Source organism: Prionailurus bengalensis, chromosome D4, assembly GCF_016509475.1.
Source record: "Prionailurus bengalensis isolate Pbe53 chromosome D4, Fcat_Pben_1.1_paternal_pri, whole genome shotgun sequence".
Classification (NCBI taxonomy): Eukaryota; Metazoa; Chordata; class Mammalia; order Carnivora; family Felidae; genus Prionailurus; species Prionailurus bengalensis.
In genome coordinates, this window is record NC_057359.1 from 19475119 (window position 1) to 19497042 (window position 21924).

The following is a 21924-nucleotide window of genomic DNA, read 5'->3' on the forward strand; positions in this document are numbered from 1 at the left end:
AGAAGTGGAGAAGATAACTTGCAACACATTTACTCAACAGAAATGTATATCCCTGGGGCACCTGGATGGTTCAGTCAGTTAAGCTTCCCACTCCTGATTTCAGTTCAGGTCATGATCTCATGGTCCTGAGATCGAATCCATTGTTGGGCTCTGCACAGGGCATGGAGCCTGCTTAAGATTCTCTGTCTCTGTCTCTGTCTCTTCTTCTGCTCCTCTCTCCCATTTGCACTCTCCCTCTCTCTCAAAAAAAAAAAAAAAAAGAAAGAAAGAAAAATATATTTCCTTAATATATAAAAGGCTCCTACGAAATATAAGGAATCAGACAACTCAGCAGATAAAAAAAGTAAAAAGCATTTAAAAAAAAAATTTTAACGTTTATTTATTTTTGAGACAGAGAGAGACAGAGCATGAACGGGGGAGGGTCAGAGAGAGGGAGACACAGAATCCAAAACAGGCTCCAGGCTCTGAGCTGTCAGCACAGAGCCCGATGCGGGGCTCGAACTCACAGACCGTGAGATCATGACCTGAGCCGAAGTCGACCACTTAACCGACTGAGCCACCCAGGCACCCCAAGCATTTTTTTTTAAATAACCAAAGAGCAGGGCGCCTGGGTGGCTCAGTGGGCTAAGCGTCCAACTTCAGCTCAGGTCATGATCTCACAGTTTGTGAGTTTCAAGCCCCACACAGGGCTCTGTGCTGACAGCTCGCAGCCTGGAGCCTGCTTCAGATTGTGTCTCCCTCTCTCTCTACCCCTCCCCCGCTTGTGCTGTCTCTCTCACTCAAAAATAAACATTAAAAAAATGTTTAAATAACCAAATGGCCAATGAACATATGAAAAGGTGCTGAGCATCCCTAGTTATCAAAGAGATACAAACTGAAACAACAACATGATGCCACTATCTAGCTAACGGATTAACTAAAATAAAAGGACTAACAATACCAAGAACTGTCAAGGATATGGAACAACTAGAACTTTCATGGATGGCTAGTGGGAATGTAAACTGATACAATCGTTCTGGACAATCTTTGGTAGTGTCTACATCCTGAAAATGACCAGATGGATATCTTCTGACTCAGTGATTCCAAATCCTAGGTACTTAGCCTGAAGAAATGCACACCTTTGTTTATCCAAAGACAGGTACAAGAATGTTTATACTGGAATTATTTGCAAGAGCCAGAAACACCCAAAGTTATATTAACAATAAGAAATATAAGCAAACTGTGGCATATGGAATATAACACAAGAGTGCTATCCAAAACAGAGCCACTAGTCACATGTAAATTTTAACATAAATTACGGGGCACCTGGGTGGCTCAGTTGCTTAACCTACCAACTTCGGCTCAGGTCATGATCTCACGGTTCGTGAGTCCGTGCCCCGCGTCAGGCTCAGCACTGACAGCTCAGCGCCTGGAGCCTGCTTCGGATTCTGTGTCTCCTCTCTGCCCCTCGCCCGCTCGTGGTTTCTCTCTCTCTCAAAAATAAATGAATAAAAACAGTAAAAAAAAAAAAATTAAATATAAATTAATAAGATTAAATAAAAGTAAAGATTCAGTTCCTCAGTCACAGTACCCACATTTCATAGGCTCTGTGGCCACATGTGGGGGTTGGTGGCTACCATATTGTACAGCACGGACGTAAAACATTTTCATGAAGCTCTATGGGGCATTGCTATTATACATGCGGAAATGAGAATAAATAAATCACAGTGACAAGTAAAAACATGGGTGAATGCCACAAATGTGGAACAGAAGAAAACAGATACACAGGAGCATATACCACATGCTTACACTCACACACAAAGTTCAAACACTAACACAACTAATCTACGGTATCAGGAGTCAAGGCGGGGGTCACCCTTTAGGAGCTGGGGACACTGACTGGAAGGAAGCATAAGGAAGTGTCTGAGCTTTGGTCATACTGATCTAGATCAGCAGACGTGGACGCAAGCGTGCTCACAATGGAAAAATACACATGGCTCAATACTGATGATGCGTGTACTTTTCTGAGTGTAAAAATTACAACAACAAAAAAAAAGGAAAGAAAGAAAGAGAGAAAAAAATGCTCAGCCTCAATCTACTTGCTAAACTCCTTTGTTTCAGTCCTCCTCTGATAAAACGGAACTCAAGACACTCATCCTGGATAAATGCTACGGCATGCCTTAGGATTACAGAATAACTGTAGCCAAGAAATAGGGATTTTTAACAAATCTTACATTCATCTTGTATTTTTACATGGCTGTCATGGATATAAAATGAATAAAGAAACAAGAACAGAGTAAGGAGACAAAAAATGTGGCTGGAAAGTATTTGCCAGATATTAAAAGAGAAAAGACCAGGGGCGCCTGGCTGGCTCAGTCAGTTAAGTGTCCAACTTTGGCTCAGGTCATGATCTCACAGTATGCAGGTTCAGGCCCTGTGTCAGTCTCTCTGCTGTTAGCACAGAACCCACTTTGGATCTTGTCTCCCCTTCTCTCTGCCCCTCCCGCCCCCCAATAAATATCAGTTAAAAACATCTTTAAGAAAAAAAAAGAGAGAAGACCATATGCAAAGAGATTCTAAAAGCTGAGTACTAGAGAATCAGTGGTGATTCAACTCCCAACAAGAGTCCTACAGAGAAATGAGACAGCTGTAAACCAACCTCAGATCAAGTTGGTAGCAAAAGGTGTCCATATTCCTCTAGGCTCTTTATTAGAAAGAAAACTCTCAGATTTGTAGACACAGGAGTAGAAAGTTTTCCTAGGAGAAGTTGCAGACTGTCTTTGGTGGCCAGCAGCCAACAACCCAATTGAAATTGGGGCGCCTGGGTGGCTCAGTTAGTTGGGCGTACAACTTCGGCTCAGGTCACAATTTCGCGGTTCGTGGGTTCAAGCCCTGCGGCGGGCTCTGTGCTGACAGCTCAGAGCCTGAAGCCTGCTTTGGATTCTGTGTCTCCCTCTCTTCCTGCCTCTCCCCTGGTCACACTCTGTCTCTTTCTCAGAAATAAACATGAAAGAAAAGAAAAAGAGAAAGAGAAAGAGAAAGAGAAAGAGAAAGAGAAAGAGAAAAAGAAAAAGAAAAAGAAAAAGAAAAAGAAAAAGAAAAAGAAAAAAAGAAAAAGAAAAAGAAAAAGAAAAAGAAAAAAAGAAAAGGAAAGAAAAGAAAGAAAGAAAGAAAGAAAGAAAGAGAGAGAGAGAAAGGGAAGGAGGGAGGGAGGGAGGGAGAAATACTACCACTGACAATATCCCCAATACTTGCATCTGATTTTCATCTTTAAACACCATTTAAAAAGAAAAAAAAAAACCTACATAGATGTAGATGTTGTAATTACTTATGAGATTTAGATGTAAAGAAAGCAAAACCTCCATAGGCTAGAGATCACTGTCACTTTGAATCTCTTGTTTATTGGCTTCATTTATTTTATTTATTTGTTTGTTTTTGTAAGTGCTCTGGAATGCACAAAGTTCAAGAAAGGTGGGAGATTTAAATTGTAACAAGTTGGGGCGCCTGGGTGGCTCAGTCTGTTGAGCGTCGGACTTCAGCTCAGGTCACGATCTCGTGGTCCGTGAGTTCGAGCCCCACGTCGGGCTCTGGGCTGATGGCTCAGAGCCTGGAGCCTGCTTCTGATTCTGTGTCTCCCTCTCTCTCTGCCCCTCCCCCGTTCATGCTCTGTCTCTCTCTGTCTCAAAAGTAAATTAAAAAATAAATAAATAAATAAATTATAACAAGTTAACAACAGCATCATTTCTTTCTCAGCGTTTTGGAATCAGAGAATCAACACAAGGAAAAACCAACTTGGAAAGGATCTCAGAGGGTGTCCAGTCCATCCGGTCTTATTTCAGCAAAACTGCCTTAAAGAATTTCACATGTTAAAAATACATTCTGTTTTGAACACATCCAGATAAGGGGATTTCTCTACCTTCCTTGCTGTCCCATTTCAATGACTGTCACTCTAAGGAAAGTTCCCTTCAAATACATCCTAAATCCGGCCATGCTGTTTAAGTTATTTTCTGCTTGTTTTCTTCTCCTTCTCCTTCTTTTGAAAGAAAGAGAGTGAGCAGGGGAGAGACAGAGAGGGAGAAGAGGACAGAGGGTCCGAAGCGGGCTCCATGCTGACAGCAGACAGCCAATGTGGAGTTCGAACTCATGAATCATGAGATCACGACCTGAGCCGAAGTCAGACGCTCAACCGACTGAGCCACCCAGGTGATCTTTGCTTGTTTGATTCTTAATATAGAAGATTAACAGTGTCCGTCCCCACCCCTCATGCTAATTCATCTTCTAACAACTTGCAAACTCTTTTGATTTATCATCTATGTTTTCATATACATTATCTATCTAACCCTTGCAACAATCCTATTATTAGCTGCTGCACTTTACAGATGGGGACATCCAGGCTTAGAGAGTAAAGAAATTTAGGCTTAGGGAAAAAATGTGACAATCCCAAGGTTACTCAGCTCTTCAGGGCTTGGGTTCAAACTCAGCTACTTGCATCATATATAACTGTTACTAAGACACGAACCCCTCAACCCCTCCATGCCCCCATTCTGAACAAGCCCAGAGTAAAAAGCTGTCCTTTAAAACAGGCTTAGCGAATGCCGAGCAAAACTGGAGGGTTTTCTTGCACAGAGAATCCACGTGTCATTTTATTTTCTAAACTGGCAGGGTGATGTTGCAGTGGGTAATTGTGATTTGTGCCAACATCATTCTCTTCTCTTAGTAACTGTACCCTGACTTCCCTCAGGAACTGTCAATCAAATTGCCCAGCCTTGTCCAAAAAGCTAGCACAGAATCCAGGCCAGACCTCTCAGGCAAGTTTCCCCAGATTTCCGATCCTCGAGTGGAGTAAAAGAAGAATGAAAATGGTCACAGTTCATCCGCGTCACAGAGGAGTTCCCTAGACCTGCCCTGGTTTCCAGGAACTAGCCTTTCCACTTCTCCACGCTTCTCGGGGTCACCTCCTGTTCTCGTTAAGCCCTTCTTAACTTAGCCAGGGTTCTCTGTCGCTTATAAGCACAGAACACTGCCTGATACAACTCTTTAGAGAAACATGAAAATACTTACTTAGTACGTTCTGCTTTAATTATGTGCTTATTCTGGTGACAAATACGAAAATGAAATCAGTCTCTGAGCATTTGGTAAACTAAGAACATTCCTTCATGTTGAAAAAGGGAGTCTGGGAATTTTTGTTCAACTGATCAAAAGTAGCAGTAAGTTAGCAAGTCCTCCAGAATTCTGGCTACGTTTTTCTTCTGAAACGTGGCTTCTGGGATCTTAGATTTCTCAGGAAGTGCCGAAAATTCAGAAAGCTGTGCAAGTGTTTAATGAGGCACTCTCCTGGTGAAAAGTCCTTTCTTAGAGGGAGGACAGAGATGCCGTAGTAACATGTATTCTCAGTGGCACTCGTTGGCCAGGAAAAAGGGAAACGGGTGTCAGGCCTGCAAACTCCTGGCTGGTCAATTTGGTGCCGAGGGAGGCCCAGTCATCTGGGACTTCCAAGTCTAAAAGCAGAAACTAAAAGAAAAGGTGACAGTGTCTGACTTTGACTCAACAGTCTTGAATTCATCGCATGAAGAAGCATTGCATTACATTCTATTCTCCTCCAGGGACCAGACAAAAGAGCAAAGTCTATGAGTCCTCTGAAACTGCCCTAAGAATAGCTTGATTTCAAAATTCTCAGAAACTAGCCAGAAACAAGGATAAAAAGGATACCAGGATCTGCTAACCTGGGGTCATTTACTCCATGAAAAAAAAAAAAAAAGCTCTCACAACATTCGGCACATGACGCAGAGACAACGAATTACAAAACAAGAGGTCTGTTTACTGTGACATCATTTGCAATCCGAGAAAATAAAGCACGTGCATACAAAATATCAACAAGGCGATGCAGGAACTGCCAGATAAAGATAATAAATACATAAAAATCACGGGTCAATACCTGACCTATTTCCCACACTGTAATTCAAGGGAGTTCTTAGCCATGTGAGCACAGAAACTTTTTTTTTTTAATCTCTCCTTTTTTACAAAGAGCTGATTTCAGCACCCAAACAACGAATAATCAGAATATGTCTGTTTAAGAGAGGAAACTGTAAGATAATACTGATGGACATTCTCCCTTTTGGACAGTAAAAAACGATGGAGGATGGCGCACCTGGGTGGTTCAACTGGTTGAGCATCAGACTCTTGGTTTCCGCTCAGGTCATGATCCCAGGGTCATGGGATCGAGCCCTGTGTCAGGCTCCAAGCTGAGCATGGAGCCTGCTTAAGATTTTCTCTCTCTCTCCCTCCCTCTTTCTCTCTCTCTGCCCTGCCTCTATCTTTCCCTCTGTCCTGCCCCTGCTCATGGACATGCTGGCTCTCTCTCGAAAATAAAAAATAAAATAAATATCAATTTAAAAATGACAGAGGAACCTCATAGAATGCCTTGCACCTAGTGGAGGCTTAAATGTATCTTTTGATTTGACTGAGCAACAAATATTTAATCCCTTTTAACATCAGCTATCAACAGTTGTGTTTAGGGATATGGCAAAGTAATATTTAGGAATAAAACAAACCCTAGCTCACAGTATAGTGAGAAGTCGTCTTCGGACCTGTTCTCTCACTTGGGCGGAGCCCAAGCGGCTCACCTGTAAACATTACTCACTTGGCAGAGAAAATTCAAGAATGGGATAGCAGATACTCAGAGAAGAACTGATCTTTATTTTTGGTAAAAGTTTGCAACTTATTACAAACTACTCCAGAGCTAGCGAATCCCTGGATTGTAAGTTCTACAAAAAGGCGTGGGTTGCTACACCACCATCTAGGGCAGAGACCATGGCCTGGACTCCCCACGACCACTGCACCAGCCCCCAGCTAACTGGAGGGACTCTCAATTCAGTGTAGTAACACTTATGCAGGAGCCAGAGAAATTCCAGTATTCTGCTGTGGTATTCTCATTGCTGGAACCAATTTCACAGCAAACAAAACTGTGACAATTTCCCAGTTAAGAACACGCCATACTATTTGTAAGCTACATTTTGTTTATAAAATACATGAACTCAGAGGCAAGTACAGAGTCAGGCAAGTACACAGTTAGCAAATTTTTGTATCTATTTATGCTACTACCAAACACTGTGGCCAACATGGACATAGATGCAAAGAAGCCTTTATAAAAACTATGTTTTTTAAGTTTTTTAAGTCTTTAGTGTCACAAAATAATATAAGTCACAGCGTATTTCTTCCAAGTAGTTGCTAATAACCTGCACACCAAATCCCTCAACTATTTATTAAACAGAGAGCATATTGTAACCAGAAACCTCTGTAGAAAATTCTAAGCAAAACATATTATTATTAACTGGGTGTCATAAACACAAGAAAATAAAATTCAAACTTCTAAGCCTAGATTCAAAACCTTTCAGAAACACATTCTAAACCAGTTTGATTTTACTTTCCAGTTCTCCTAAAAATGCTGTTCAAGTTAAATTGGCCAACACAGTCACATTCCTTTTTCTCAACACTTATCCCTGCCATCCCTCCGCCCCAAAGTGCCTCTCCTTCAGCTACCCCCTTGACTCTTTCTGAATTGTAAATTTCTGCCCAGCCCTAATGAAACTTCTCTGCACCCCTGAAAGCACAGTTTTTATTCGCTTTTGCACATAAAACCATTTCAACAGCTATGTGCTGATCTGAATAACCATTTTTACAACTCGGGGGCAGAAGAGGAAGCTTTCAGGGGTCTAATGTTATAATGATTTGCCTGTTCATAAAACAGGGTTGTTTTGAGCCTTTATTACACACAAGGTACAACACCAGGGTCAATGAAGAATGCTGAGGTGCAATGGATACATCCTCTACCTTCAAGGAGCTTGGAGTCTAGTGGGGAAAATAAGATCAACACACAAGTCATCATAAGAATACAAACTAGACAATTATAAACACTCCTCTACGGCTTCTGCTAAAGGAGGGTGGGATTACTTACCCAATGGAAGGGGGCAGGTGTGCAGAGAAGGACTCTAGGAGGATGTAGCAGCTGGATGCAACAGAAAGAAGACTTTAGGTCCTTAGTAAGCATTGACAAAGGCAAGGAGTGGGCAGAGCTTGGAAGTAAGGAGTGATGCTTCAGAATATGTGTATGTTGTAGAGAAAATGGAACGAGTGGGTAAGTAATTTATATTACAAATTAAAGGGGATTCAACATACTGAGAAATTCAGAGGTCAGCACACACTCGTGTCATTGTATCAGGCAGTATGTGAAATAACCAAGAGAGGGCGGAAGATTCCGCAGGGTAATTATGATAGCTGAGAAAAATCGTAACATTTTAACTTTTTATGATATTGCTTTTCAACCGAATGGTGTTCATCACAGTAAATTCTACTTAACTAGAACTGATACAAAGAATTCACATGCTCTTAAATATTCTTTATTGTGTTATACGAATAAAGCAGACATCCCACTCTGTCTTCTATGTCTCTACATGATGGTACAATAAATGATCTTCAAATGAAAAGCTACCATCAAAGCAAGATCCTGAAACATTCTTCTGGAATATCCAAGAAAGATGATTTTTCTGCATCAGTAAGAGAGACTGCGTTATATTATACAGTGTAAACTGGCAATACGTTATATATATAACACATATTGCCAGTTATACACATAGACACATCTGACCCTTAAAAAATACAGGTTTGGGGCACCTGGGTAGCTCAGTTGGTTGGGCATCCCACTTCAGCCCAGGTCATGATTTTGCAGTCCGTGAGTTCAAGCCCCACGTAGCGCTCTGTGCTGACAGCTCAGAGCCTGGAGCCTGCTTCAGATTCTGTCTCCCCCCCCCTCGCTGCCCCTCCCCAACTTGCACTCTTTCTCTCTCTTAAATAAATAAATAAATAAATAAATAATAAAAAATTTAAAAAACATTAAAAAAAACACACAGGTTTGAACCCTGCAGGTGCATTTATACATGGATTTTTCTGATATAGCACAGTACTATAAGTGTATTTTCTCTTCCTTGTGATTTTCTGAATAACATTTTCTTTTCTCTAGCTTGCTTTTTTGTAACAATACGGTGTATAATACGTGTAACACACAAAATAGGTGTTAATCAACTGTTTATGTTATCAGTAAGGCTTCTAGTCAACAGTAAGCTAGTAAGTTTTGGAGGAACCAAAAGCTATACGTGGATTTTTGACCACATGGGGATCAGCACCCCTAATGCCCACATTGTTCGAGGGTCAACCGTACATCATAGCACACGTGTGGTAACGCAGCCAGAATTCGTCAGATCATGATATTATCAACTAATTGTGGATTGGGAAAGTCACTGGTATTAAAGGCAGTTCCTTCAACAGACTCTCCTCCCGCTGCAACAAAACCAGTGTGCCACTATTTCAGAAATTCACTACACTGAGATTTCTTAGTGGGGAAACACAGCCTTGATCCTTCTACATGTAGACTGGTTAGATATCCAGGCAGCCTCATGTGGTTCAAGCAAACACGTTCCCAGGCTCATAAAGCTGCCCAGATCTTTTTCACTCTCGAGGGTTCTTTGTGGAGGGCCTCTCTGCTATTTGTGGACACACGCTCTTGTTGCCCTCGGCAAACTAAGGGCGAGAGCATCAGTTACATCAGAAACAGCCAGTCGATTTCAAGGAAACATCCAAGAAAAATAAATGCCTGATTTTAAGACGATGTGTATAGCTAGAAGCTTCTCAATGGTAACAGAAGTAAAGGTACACAGTACTGCTTTATTTTACCTATGATTCACTTTGGGTTAAATCCTAGTGTGTGAGTCACAGCAGGCATGCCAGCTTCTTGCTGTTACATATTGATCCGGGTGTATGGAACCATTTCTAAGAGTAGATTCTCCAGAGTACTGAGGGAGAGTGGAAGTTCTGATGAAGCCCTAAAGCAAGTGTAGGTACACATTTAGTGCTCTGTCAACACAAGGCGAGGCTTTACCAGCTTACGATAAAATCAACACCTCCAAGCCCTGAAAAAATGTGTTGTTTTTTTTTTTTTTTCCCTAACCCCTTCTCCAGTGACGTTAGAAGTTTGCATTACTTGAACACAATTGCAGGGAAACGTGTTTGAAAGGTTATTGGAAGTGACAGATGGGCCTATTTTGAAATAAAATTAAGCCTGTGGCACTACTGAAAGGAAGTCACGAAATCCAAAATTAAACCGGACAGAATGCTCTTAAGCTGTTTTTGTTCTTTTTTTTTTTTTTTTTTTTTTTTTTTTTTGCCAAGGAAGCACAAAGAGTGGGAGGTTGAAACAAGGCTGCTGCCTCTTCTCTGAATTCACTCACCTTGGTCAATTTGTCTAGAACTCACAAACTGTCTTCTTAATGTAGTGTGGCGTCCCCTAAGTTTTATACCATTGAACATCCAAATAATGTCTTTCATCGGTATCGCTAAGAGCACAACTCTAATTGTGCATAGATGTGACTTTAAAGATTTAAGGGAAAAAAAAAACTATAAGGAACGTATTGAACCATTAAAAGTCCCATTTAAGATGAGATGAAAAACACGCACTTCAGAACCCACCCACTGCACATCCCAGACCTGTGAAGGGTGCCTGCGCACCGTGGATGGCTACGCCAGCGATCCCGTGCGGCCACGCTTACCTTATTGTGCTCGTACTTGTAGGGGATCTTGAGCGTGTCCATGGCTCTGATCATAGCCTGCATGGCCGTGAAGATGTTCTGATACACCAGCTTGGTGAAGCCCCTTTTGTCTTCATCAGAGTAGCCTGACCCGTGGATGATTCTCATCTGCTTGATAAACGTACTCTTGCCGCTCTCTCCTGTCCCTGAAAGATGGACAACAGCAAAAGACGTCGTCAGACCATGACACCTTCTCAGTTTCCCAGACAACGAAACCAGACAGGGCGGCTTGGACGTGGCCTCCCCAAACAGCCTGCTGGAGGGGCATCCCAGGAGGGCACATCACTAGGGGTAGAAAGGCTACCTGTAGAGAACACTCAGCAAAACTGCAGGGATGAGGGTCCATTTCAGGGGCAGATGAGCTTAAACAAAACAAAACCAACCAACAAACAAACAAAAAAAAACCCTGTCACCTTTTTGTAAGCCACCCAGCGTGGAATTTTGATAGTGTATTTGTAACCACATATCTTATGGCAAACACAACGAAATCAGCATCTTTTGAAGAGAATAAACACTTGATAAAGCTCTCTTCCCTGGAGAATATCTGCAAGACTGCCAGGAGGCTGGGCTGCTAGGCAGGATCTGGATCTGGAAATGACAATGCGCTTACATAAATGCCGTTCGTAGGAAGGAAAAACGCCTAGAAAGTTCTACACATTTTCTTTCATTTTAAAATGAAGTGTGTGAGTGTGTGTGTGTGTATATATATATATATATATATATATATGTGTGTGTGTGTGTGTGTGTGTGCTGTATATATATATGTGTGTGTGTATATATATCCTATATTTTTGATATATATCACATATATATGATATATATATCACATATATACCACATATGTGATATATAGATATATATACGTATCTATATAAGCATCAACTGTATCAGTGGCAGTTATCCCAAGGAATCACCTAATTCCGAGAAGTCACAGTGACACTCCTGTCTGCTCATTCTTGACTAATAAATAACATGATATAGAAATTTACCGTTACTGGATTTTTCTCTTCTGTGCTCTTATTTTTCTCTTTTTCCACATCTATTTTCTGTTAGTGTAAGCCTGCGGGCAATCCTTTCAAAGCTACCAATGACCATGGAAGGAAGAAGACAGAAAGATGAGATCATGTCACTGAATGACACTCTTTCTTCCACAACTTATCCAACACTACGACTCTAAAAACTTCCTTTCTCCAAATGTGGGTGGCTTCTTTCGTACGTCACTCCATTTCTGAATATTTCTCACTCACTTTCAGGCTTCCTTGAGATTTCCAAAAAACAAATGTCTCTGTCTTCCCCTAACAGTGTAGAAAAACACTGAAAGTACCTACTTGCACATTACATTTGGAAGAATATAATATTAAAACACAGGATGACAGGGGCATCCTCATTGCCACTTCCTACCTACAAGGTACTTACAAAAACAAGAAAAGAGAAAAGGAAAACTAAAACTAGGAATACAGCAGCTGTCCCAATTTCATTTTGTTTTTCTGGTGGTTGGATTTCATTATTATCTTTATATAAACAATCAAGAAAAATTCAAATGAGTATTACGGTTTTCATAGAAGCACTCTTAAATGACTGCAGATGTCCGCGTAAACACAGAAGCCTCGCACGGTTACGACGGAAGATGATTTCTAGCCCCAAGGTTCTGGGTCAACAATTCCTTTATCATTTTCAGATGACTCTTAATCAGCACTCTGGACTCCTCCAACTCCAAAGTTAACACTACAATGTGAATGCCTCAACCCGTTTTAAGGAGCTTCACCGGAAGAGTTTAAAAGGACTATTTTACAATTCCAACCTTGAATACTGGGGGAAAAAAAACCCCAAAGCATCTAAAAAGTAGCACCTCTTGGTAGAAAAAGAACTACAGAATTGTTTCTCATTACCAATTAACAAGTTATTAAAAAAAAAACTGATATCTTTACTCTCCCAAGCAATTCAAAGTACACAAGAAAAAAATCCAGCTTGCCTCTGTTTATTATCCTTATCCACGGGACAATGGCTTGCTCTGAGGGCCCAACCATAGGCGTAATCATCAAATCAGAATCCCCGCTAGTTTTTTCCACAACAAAAACAAGAAGAAATCTTAATTTGTGAGGTTAATGACACGAGAAGGAAAGAGAATCAGGCAACAGGTCCCCTTCCTCCTGGCTTTCTGTGCAGCTTTCATATATTCATTTGGTGAGTAGAAAATACAAACTATAAAAATAAATGTAAAAAGATATAAAAATACGAAAGCAGCAGACAATAAACTGCACTGGCTTGTGTTTCAACAAAGTCATGCTGGGCAGGAGCAGTCAATGCTTGGCACCTCTTTGGATCTAGTCACCTGGGCATCACACTAATGAACTCAATGAGATCAAACTAATGAGATCACACTAATGAGATCAAACAGAGGCAGAGCGCGGGACCAGTGAATGAATGGGGGGCACGTAAACAGGAAAGAAAAAAGCATCCAAAAACCAACTCCACATTAAGATATTAAGATATTAAGATTCCTAATGCCCCAGATAGGTCCAGGGATCCTCTCTCGCCATTTGCGTGTCTCGCTCCACGCCCCAGGAGGCTGACCCAAAAGGATTTCACATCAACAGTTCCCTTACCCTCCGTCTTTTTCTTGGGTTTAGTTCATGGAAGACACGAGGAGACCAGAGAGTAGGAAAATGAGGAAGGGGAATTTCCTACAGCTCACACCCTACAAGGGCACCAGAGGCACGTTGTGTCTCCTTCAAAAGGCCACAGGTCCCGCTGGGTGTCTGCTCCCATACAGCTACCCTCTCTTGGTTCTTGTGACTGCTCTCTCCCCTTGCCGGGCTGCTACTTGCCCCTATGACCTAGTCCCTTTATAGAACTCCCCTCAGCCACCCAGCTGGAGTGCGCCACAGGTTTCCTACTGGGACCCTGACTGGTACAAATGCCACAGGGAAGCAGGGGAAGCTTGGTAAGATGAAAGATGGCCGCTTCTCTATAAATTTTACTCATAAGGCAGTCTCTAGTCCATAAAAAGCTTGCTAGTCACTATTTCACTCTGACAGCATTCTCCCAGAGGCCAACCATGATGAAGAAATGCTACAGCCCAATTCTACCCCGAAGTCCTAATAAACACAGTACTGGCCACCCACCCCCACAGTATGTACACGTGCAAAACAAACACACTCCAAGACCAGCCTCCAATACAGAGAGGGGAAATCATGGCCTCTACCTCCTGAATACCCTCTCTCATAAAGGAAATCAAAAGAAATTTGTGTTCAACCCTTAATACTTTGCCAAGCACTTTGAAATACACTGTCATTTCATCTTCTCAATAATCTGTGCGACAGACATCCTTCTCATTTCACAGGAAAGAAAAGGCCTTGGAGAGGCGAGGCATTGGGCAGAGACGACCCAGCTACTAATGGGCAACGTGCAGGTTCGACCCAGCCCTTAGCTGCCCAGTTTGGGTTTGTCACTATTTTTTTTTTAATTTTTTTAACGTTTATTTATTTTTGAGACAGAGAGAGACAGAGCATGAACGGGGGAGGGGCACAGAGAGAGGGAGACACAGAATCGGAAGCAGGCTCCAGGCTCCGAGCCATCAGCCCAGAGCCGACGCGGGGCTCGAACTCACGGACCGTGAGATCGTGACCTGAGCTGAAGTCGGACGCTTAACCGACTGAGCCACCCAGGCACCCCTGGGTTTGTCACTATTTTAATAGTCACGCCTGCCCTAAATCCAGGATAATTAGTTTCCACTGCCCACTGTATAAAAATATCTTATGATGGCTTTGACTTCACCCAACTTTTATCCATCTAATCTAATTCTGAGTTTCTGAATACTACTTCAATTAGCAGGGATCCATTTCGAATCTGGTGCCATCTTCCAATTGACTGGCCACTCATGAACTTAATGCTCATCCTTTGATGTTACTATATAAATGCAGCAAATTCAAGGCGAAGGCAAAGCTTCATGTAAGAGGAAGTCTGAGTGATTTTCAAACGCTGTAGGTTGAAGATAAAAGTAGTCAACTGACACATCATTCTTTTCTAACAATGGATTTAGCCCAAAAAAGGTATATGGACTGACACCTCAACCAAGCAATTTAGCTTCTTTGTTCCAAGAGTTCTATCATGGAGACAAATGAAATACTATTCTTAACAAATGTGCAAGCCAAATATCATGTTGTTCTCCTATTTTTATAGACTTAAACAACATTCTCAGGATTTGAAATGGGCATTTTGGCAATCTAGTCATGATTAATATCAAAAAACAATATTTGGTACAATTAAAAAAAACAGCTATTCCTTAATTATATAAAATGGTGTTGTTTCCTAAAGCCACATGAAAAGTTCGATGACTTTGTAATTCTTTACGTCTGAATGAAAGAAATTAGACTTTTCAAAGAATGAAAGGAAGTAGATTCTCTGGGAATCCAGCGATGGCTAATCTCTTTGCATAGCACAGGGCATAAGTAACTCTTGACCTATCTCAAGAAATACAAATCTACTGTTTCCAAAGCCATTGATAAAATCTACAATGAGCCCTTACATGAAAGTGCAGGTGGGAAAGGCTCTCATTTTTGCTGATTTAACTATAACTCCAATCAAGTCACGGAGTAACCATGATAAGCACGTCAACACATACAAGGGTGCTCATCCCACAAAACTGTTTTCTTGGAATGGTCTACATAAATACAGCTAAAAATTTTCCCTGGAAAAGCTGTTTCACCTTTGGGTGGGTACTCTTAACTTTTCTTATTCTACCTCATCAACACACCCAAAAATGAGACTACATGAGAATCATGCTATTAAAAAGGGCATACACAGCGACAGCCGGCTGGCTCGGTTGGTAGAACGTGCGACTCTTAATCTTGGGGTGTGAGTCTGAGCCCCACATTGGATGTAGAGATTCCTTAAAAATAAAACCTTAATTAAAAAGACAAAGAAGCACACATCAACCAGCACGCATGATTGGCTTTGAGGGATACTTAGGGTTTTTTCTTCCCTACTCTTTCCATCAGAACAAAATCAAATACGAATTTAATATCCCATTGTGGAGGGCATCACTTTGTAAGCTGTTAGAATACAGCACACCAGACATATACGCAGTCACACACACACACAATCTGATGCTTCCATTTTAGGACTTGACAAGATCTCTGCAACACAAGAGGATTTCCACACACAGCTTCTGCCACAAATCCACATTTACTCTCTGTGTCCCACTCAGGCTAAGCATCTATATGACGAAACTGATTATCCTGCCCATTTGCACAATGAAATCTGTAAACAGTTCTGTCCAATTAATCTCTAAAGGCAGGACAGTTTTTCTTATCCCACACCCCCTATCCTCCTGAGATGGCGGTTTTAAATCCAGTAATACATTAACTTCTTAATGGCAATGGATTATCATTTACTGTTGAAAAGCAATCACGGATTCACTGGTTCCTTCTCTCACACTTAAGTTGGCTTCTCGGATTATACTTTCATCAAAAGAGCTGCAAAGCACAATCCACGTCTGCACAGGACTTGCTCATGCCCTAAAAACGTCAGTTACTACTGTCACTGCTCCGAAAGGCGGTGGTATCCCTGACTGCTGGACAATGGCCCTGGAAAACAATCATCCAACACTACACTATCAGGAACTTGAAGGCTCCTGATGCTTCATTCCCTTCATCCGGAAAGAAAGGCAGAAAACACACCTCCGGGCCTCTTACAGGCTGTAGGAGACCCATCACTGCCCCCAGGAAAAAGAAGAAATGCCAACACTGAGTTATAAAAACTGTGGTATTTAAAGTTGTACAATAAATATATTCGTTTTGTCCTGCCAGTGCCTTTCATGACTGTATTTGGAGACATTGTCAAACCATCAGAAATCTACATCTGAAGCCTTTAATTAATGTGAAGGCTGGAGCCAAATGCCCCTGCCCTGCCCTCTTGATTGGCCAGCACCCAGATAGAGAAAGGCTAAGAACAAACCCAAGTCTCATGGAGCTCAATTATAACTCAAGTAACTGTACTTAATAAGGACTGCTGGTTTAGGCCAAGAGTTTAAAATATAGAATCTCAGCCCCCCCCCCCCCCCCCCCCCCACAGCTGAACTTGGACCACTTCCACCTAATCTTGGATAAAGTAGAACCAGAAATTTCAGGGAGGAATTCGCTACCCATAAGCACAGCATCAAGCCACACGTGCAAGGAATTAATAGCACTGAGATAAAAGTGATTTAAACACACCTAGTCAAAACTCAATCCATGTGCTGTCCACATCTCGGTCTATCCACTTTAAGATCCACGTATTCTGCCATCTGCACATCTTCCTCCACTTAAATTGGGAACCTGCACTGGTCACCAAGCAGCTCTAATACCAAAGTCACCATAACTTCCTCTCCTTAAAAGACTGTCTTTGAGGCCAAGGGTTGGGAACGACTTCACTCTTTATCCCCAGCAAAGTCTGGCAGAAGGTACTACTAGACAGTTTAAAAAATACATAGTACAGAAAATGAACTGAATTTAGTATCGCCCACTATGAATGGTAAGTGAACAGATGGGTAAATCAGTGGTAACCAAGACTATTAATAACAACTCATCCAGGTAAGTTGGGTTTAAAGGAAAGACAGGCAAAACACACTGAAAATGCAACGTGTTGAACACATGTGGAATCTCATCTAGTTCTGGGTTCCTCAGAGTGGTGAAATCCTCCCGGAAAAGGACCTCCAATGCTGCTAAGGTTACTCACCAGGTACGATTTCTTGGGAGAGTCAATTTTACCACAGAGTGTCCATGGTAAACATCTGTGTGTGAAAAACTAGCACCGGTTGCTTGCACGAGCTTCTGAATACAGTAAAAACTATTAGAGTATATACTTCTTTCATGTGTTTATTTATTTAGTTTGAGAAAAGAGAGAGAGAGAGTTGCACACCCATGAGTGGGGGAGGGGCAGAGAGCGACAATTCCAAACAGGCTCCATGGTGTCGGCAACGAGTCCGACTCGGGGCTCCATCTCATGAACTGTGAGATCATGACCTGAGCCGAGACCAAGACTTGGATGTTTAATTGACTGAGCCACCCAGGCACCCCTAGAATGTATACTTTTAAATGGTGGATTTCGAGGTACACAAATTATATCTCAATTCTTAAAAAATTTTAAAAACTAACAACAGTATAGTTTGGAGATGAATGGGAAGTTTACGTGAACTTCCACACTAAATCTTGTTCAGGAGGTTACTTTGTTGGTTTTAAGCAAAATCTGCACCCAGTGTGGGCCTTGAATTCACAACCCCAAGATCAAGAATCACGTGCTCTACTAACAGAGCCAGCCAGGTGCCCCCAAGAGGTTACTTTGATATTATATCCCCCAACCTTTTCTCCTCTGGGTGTGGGTGTTCACTCCCTCCTGCCTCTGAGTGCATTTCAAAAGAAAAATCTGAGAAGCCCTGATCTCACACAGTTCACAAAGGAGGGGAAGTGACTCGTTCAAGGATTCTGCTGGTTGAAAACTAGACAGAAGGAAATGGACTAGAACCTACAGAGAACTCTCGTCTGCCCGGGGCTCTTGATCTTACGTCCTCACAAACTGTCTTTCCATAAAACACTTTTATCCAAATTTATTAAAGTTGTAAATATATGCTAAAGAAAATTTAGAAAAACAGAAGCATTTTCAAAATTGCCAAAATGTTAACATTTTGGTTAATTTCTTTCCAGTCTCCTCTTCCAGGCAAATGTACTTTTTCTGTCCTGGTTCTAAAACTGAAACAGTACTGTATTACTGTTTTTCACATAAAATACTGTGGTGATTATTCCAAGATACCAATTATTATTCCTCAGAAACAGCTATTAATGATCGTCCGAAAGGCCACTGTAAGGACGTGTGATAATTTAACATATCCCCTGTTGTAACACATTGAATATTTCTAATTTTTTTTTCACTTTTATAAATAATGTTGTGATAAACATCCCTGAAGAAAAATCTCCCGAATCTCTATTTCTGAAACGCAGTTGGGCAGAAGGGCTGCCTGAAAATTACAGTTACACCAACCAGCACACCCATCAGACCCTTCTTTTTTTTTTTTTTTTTTTTTCCAACGTTTATTTATTTTTGGGACAGAGAGAGACAGAGCATGAACGGGGGAGGGGCAGAGAGAGAGGGAGACACAGAATCAGAAGCAGGCTCCAGGCTCTGAGCCGTCAGCCCAGAGCCTGACGTGGGGCTCGAACTCACGGACCGTGAGATCGTGACCTGGCTGAAGTCGGACGCTTAACCGACTGCGCCACCCAGGCACCCCTCATCAGACCCTTCTTTACCCCACTCTTCATTTACCAACACCACCTTTTTTTAAAGCTACAATTTGAGAAAGTTAAATCTTTACCTGAATTTAATCTTCACTTATGAAAACATTTTTCACATTTTGTCATTTGTATCCCTTCTATGAACTTGCCTTTTAATTTGAGAACCTACGGTTTTTGTTTGTTTTTTTTAAATAACAATTTGGTGTTTAAAACAAAAATAAACTTTGGTTATACAAATATTTTCCTCAACCAGTCATTTTCTTTTCATTTGATGACAAAATTCGATGTATCAACTTAAAATCTGTACTTAATGAATTCATCTGGTTTCCTCTGTCATTTATTTTATAAAAGTTTATGCTTTAAAAGAATTTTTTATGTTTTTATTTTGAGAGAGAGAGAGAGAGAGAGAGAGAGAGAGCTAGAGTGCAAGTGGGGGAGGGGCATAGAGAGAGGGAGACAAGGAATCTGAAGCAGGCTCCAGGCTCTGAGCTGTTGGCACAGAGCCTGACATGGGGCTCAAACTCACAGACCGTGAGATCATGACCTGAGCCGAAGTTGGACAATTAACTGGCTGAGCCACCCAGGCGCCCCAAGTTTATGCTTTTTAAAAGTTCCAAACACTTATATTTATTTTGGCTTTTATGGTTTTATGTTTTCCACTTAACTAATCTGTCTATACTTTATTCTGATGTGTGGTGTACCATAATTTTTTTTCTATAACTGGAAGACGTTTCTCCCAAATCATTCTGCACTTTAAAGCCACATTGTCACAGAAGTACTTCTCAGTATAATCGAGTATTTGATTCAAACAGATGAGTCTTCTCATGTCCCCTAAATGTACTCCGAGTGCAATCAATAAGACATACAGAACACAGTGAGTCTCCTAAAGCATCTCACTGATGAGTCCCTTCTGTTCCCTCTTCCTCTCCTTCCCCACCCAGGTTTGTTTAAAGGCCTCTCGGGGCGCCTGGGTGGCGCAGTCGGTTAAGCGTCCGACTTCAGCCAGGTCACGATCTCGCGGTCCGGGAGTTCGAGCCCCGCGTCGGGCTCTGGGCTGATGGCTCAGAGCCTGGAGCCTGTTTCCGATTCTGTGTCTCCCTCTCTCTCTGCCCCTCCCCCGTTCATGCTCTGTCTCTCTCTGTCCCAAAAATAAACAAACGTTGAAAAAAAAAATAATTAAAAAAAAAATAATAATAAAGGCCTCTCAAAAGCAGCGGGGTAAATATGCCGGGATGTTAAAGGTCTTAATCTCGCTTCTACTTTATGAGTCTATTTCTACCCATATGGCACATTCTGCATTTGCTGTCTATTGTGTTCCCACCTCCCTATAGCTTTGTGACCTGGGTAAGTTACCTGGCCTCTACCATACCTATGTTACAGCTATGCTGTGAATTTCCAGTGAGTTCATCTACCAGTGTCTTGTACAGAGTAAGTACTCAACAAATACTAAGAGTAATTTATAATGCAAAATCCAGTGAGAAAACTGGGAAATAGTCTGATCCAGGGCTAGATGGGGAGAGGCAAAAACTGAGTAATCAAGAGAAATATTTCAATGGAGTGTTTTTTTAAAAATCAAAACTAGTACCATGGGTGGGCGCCTGGGTGGCTCAGTCGGTTGAGCCTCTGACTTCAGCTCAGGTCATGATCTCATGGTTTGTGAGTTCGAGCCCCATGACGGGCTCTGTTCTGATAGCTTGGGCTCTGTGCTGACAGCTCGGAGCCTGCAGCCTGCTTCAGACTCTGTGTGTCCCTCTCTCTGCCCCTCCCCTGCTCACATTCTGTCTCTCCCTCTCTCTCTAACAATAAACGTTAAAAAAAAATTTTTAAGCCATATGTATGCACATTTTTAGTACGGATTTTTTTTTATTGTGTGTATACTCCATGCCAGATACTATTCTAGGCATCAAGGATACAAGACAGAGTCCTTGTTTTCATATAGGCAACATGCAAGCATGAGTGGAAGATGACATATAGGTAGGTAGATGAATAGTAACATATCAAATGGAGATGGACGCTCTGCATTAAAGAATTAAGGATAATGAAATACAGACTGACCTAGCAGCTACTTTAATTTGGGAGACTGAGGAAAGCCTTTCTAAGAAGGTGCGTTTAAGCTGATATCTCAATATCCAGAGTTCAGCCACAATCAAATTAGAAAGAAACAACATCCCAAGCAGTGAACCAGCTGCCCTAGAGGTCAAGGTGGCAACAGGTGTGGCCGGCACACTGGGGGTGTGCCCAGAGAGCCAGTGTGGCTGAGGCACAGAGGGTGGTGGGGAAAGAGGTAGGAGACAACACAGAGACTGCTCTGCTGGCTACAGAGGCAGAGGCGAAGGCACACGGGGTCCTGGGGTACTGTATTTCAGCAAACAAGTTTCAGTTTTCTGTTAAGCGCGTTGGCCAGCTTTGGAGAATTTTAACTAGGGACGTGATATCGTTTGATTAACGCTAAGTGAAGAGTGGACTGTAAGGGTGAGCCAGTCGGGTGTTTCAGTAATCCAAGCCAAAGACGATGGCAGGAGACCTGATGGAGGGAAGAGGAAGGATTCCGGATCCAGTCTGGATGGAGATGGATGGGAAGTGGGTAGAAAGAGGAAGAGATGGAATGGAGATAACCCCTAGACGTTGGGCTTGGGTAACCTAGATGGATAGAGGTTCTAGAGTCTTAGAGAGGCCTGAAGAGGAAGAGGTTTGGGTACAGAACGCAACGTTCAGTTTGAAATGCTTATTCACTCCAACAGAATCACCCTGTGTAAACCTACAAGGTGCACTGCACTGATGTAGACGATACCCATGAAGAGGGGGTTTATGTCCTACATTCTCTGGGCCTCTGACAAAGGCAAGGACACAGTCATGACTGAGGTCCTGATGCTAGTGGATGAGTCAGAGCAGACTGCAAAACCAGGGTCATAATTTCATTTCCTATGAGACAAAAGCTCCTTATGTAAAGAGACAGGAAACTTTTTAGCTTCCTACTTACACACACACACACACCCCTATTTATTTATATTTATAAAGTGGCAACATCGCTAGAAACACAT

General features: G+C 41.9%; 1 protein-coding gene across 2 annotated transcripts in view; it reads right to left on the reverse strand.

Moving 5' to 3' along the window:
- Positions 1-21924, reverse strand: part of LOC122474691 (guanine nucleotide-binding protein G(q) subunit alpha) — a 319763-nt gene that overhangs the window by 200485 nt on the left and 97354 nt on the right. For both annotated transcript variants that reach the window (XM_043565730.1, XM_043565731.1), the window contains exon 2: positions 10578-10762. In XM_043565730.1, the coding sequence (XP_043421665.1) occupies positions 10578-10762 (185 nt within the window). The remainder of the gene's footprint in view (positions 1-10577; positions 10763-21924) is intronic.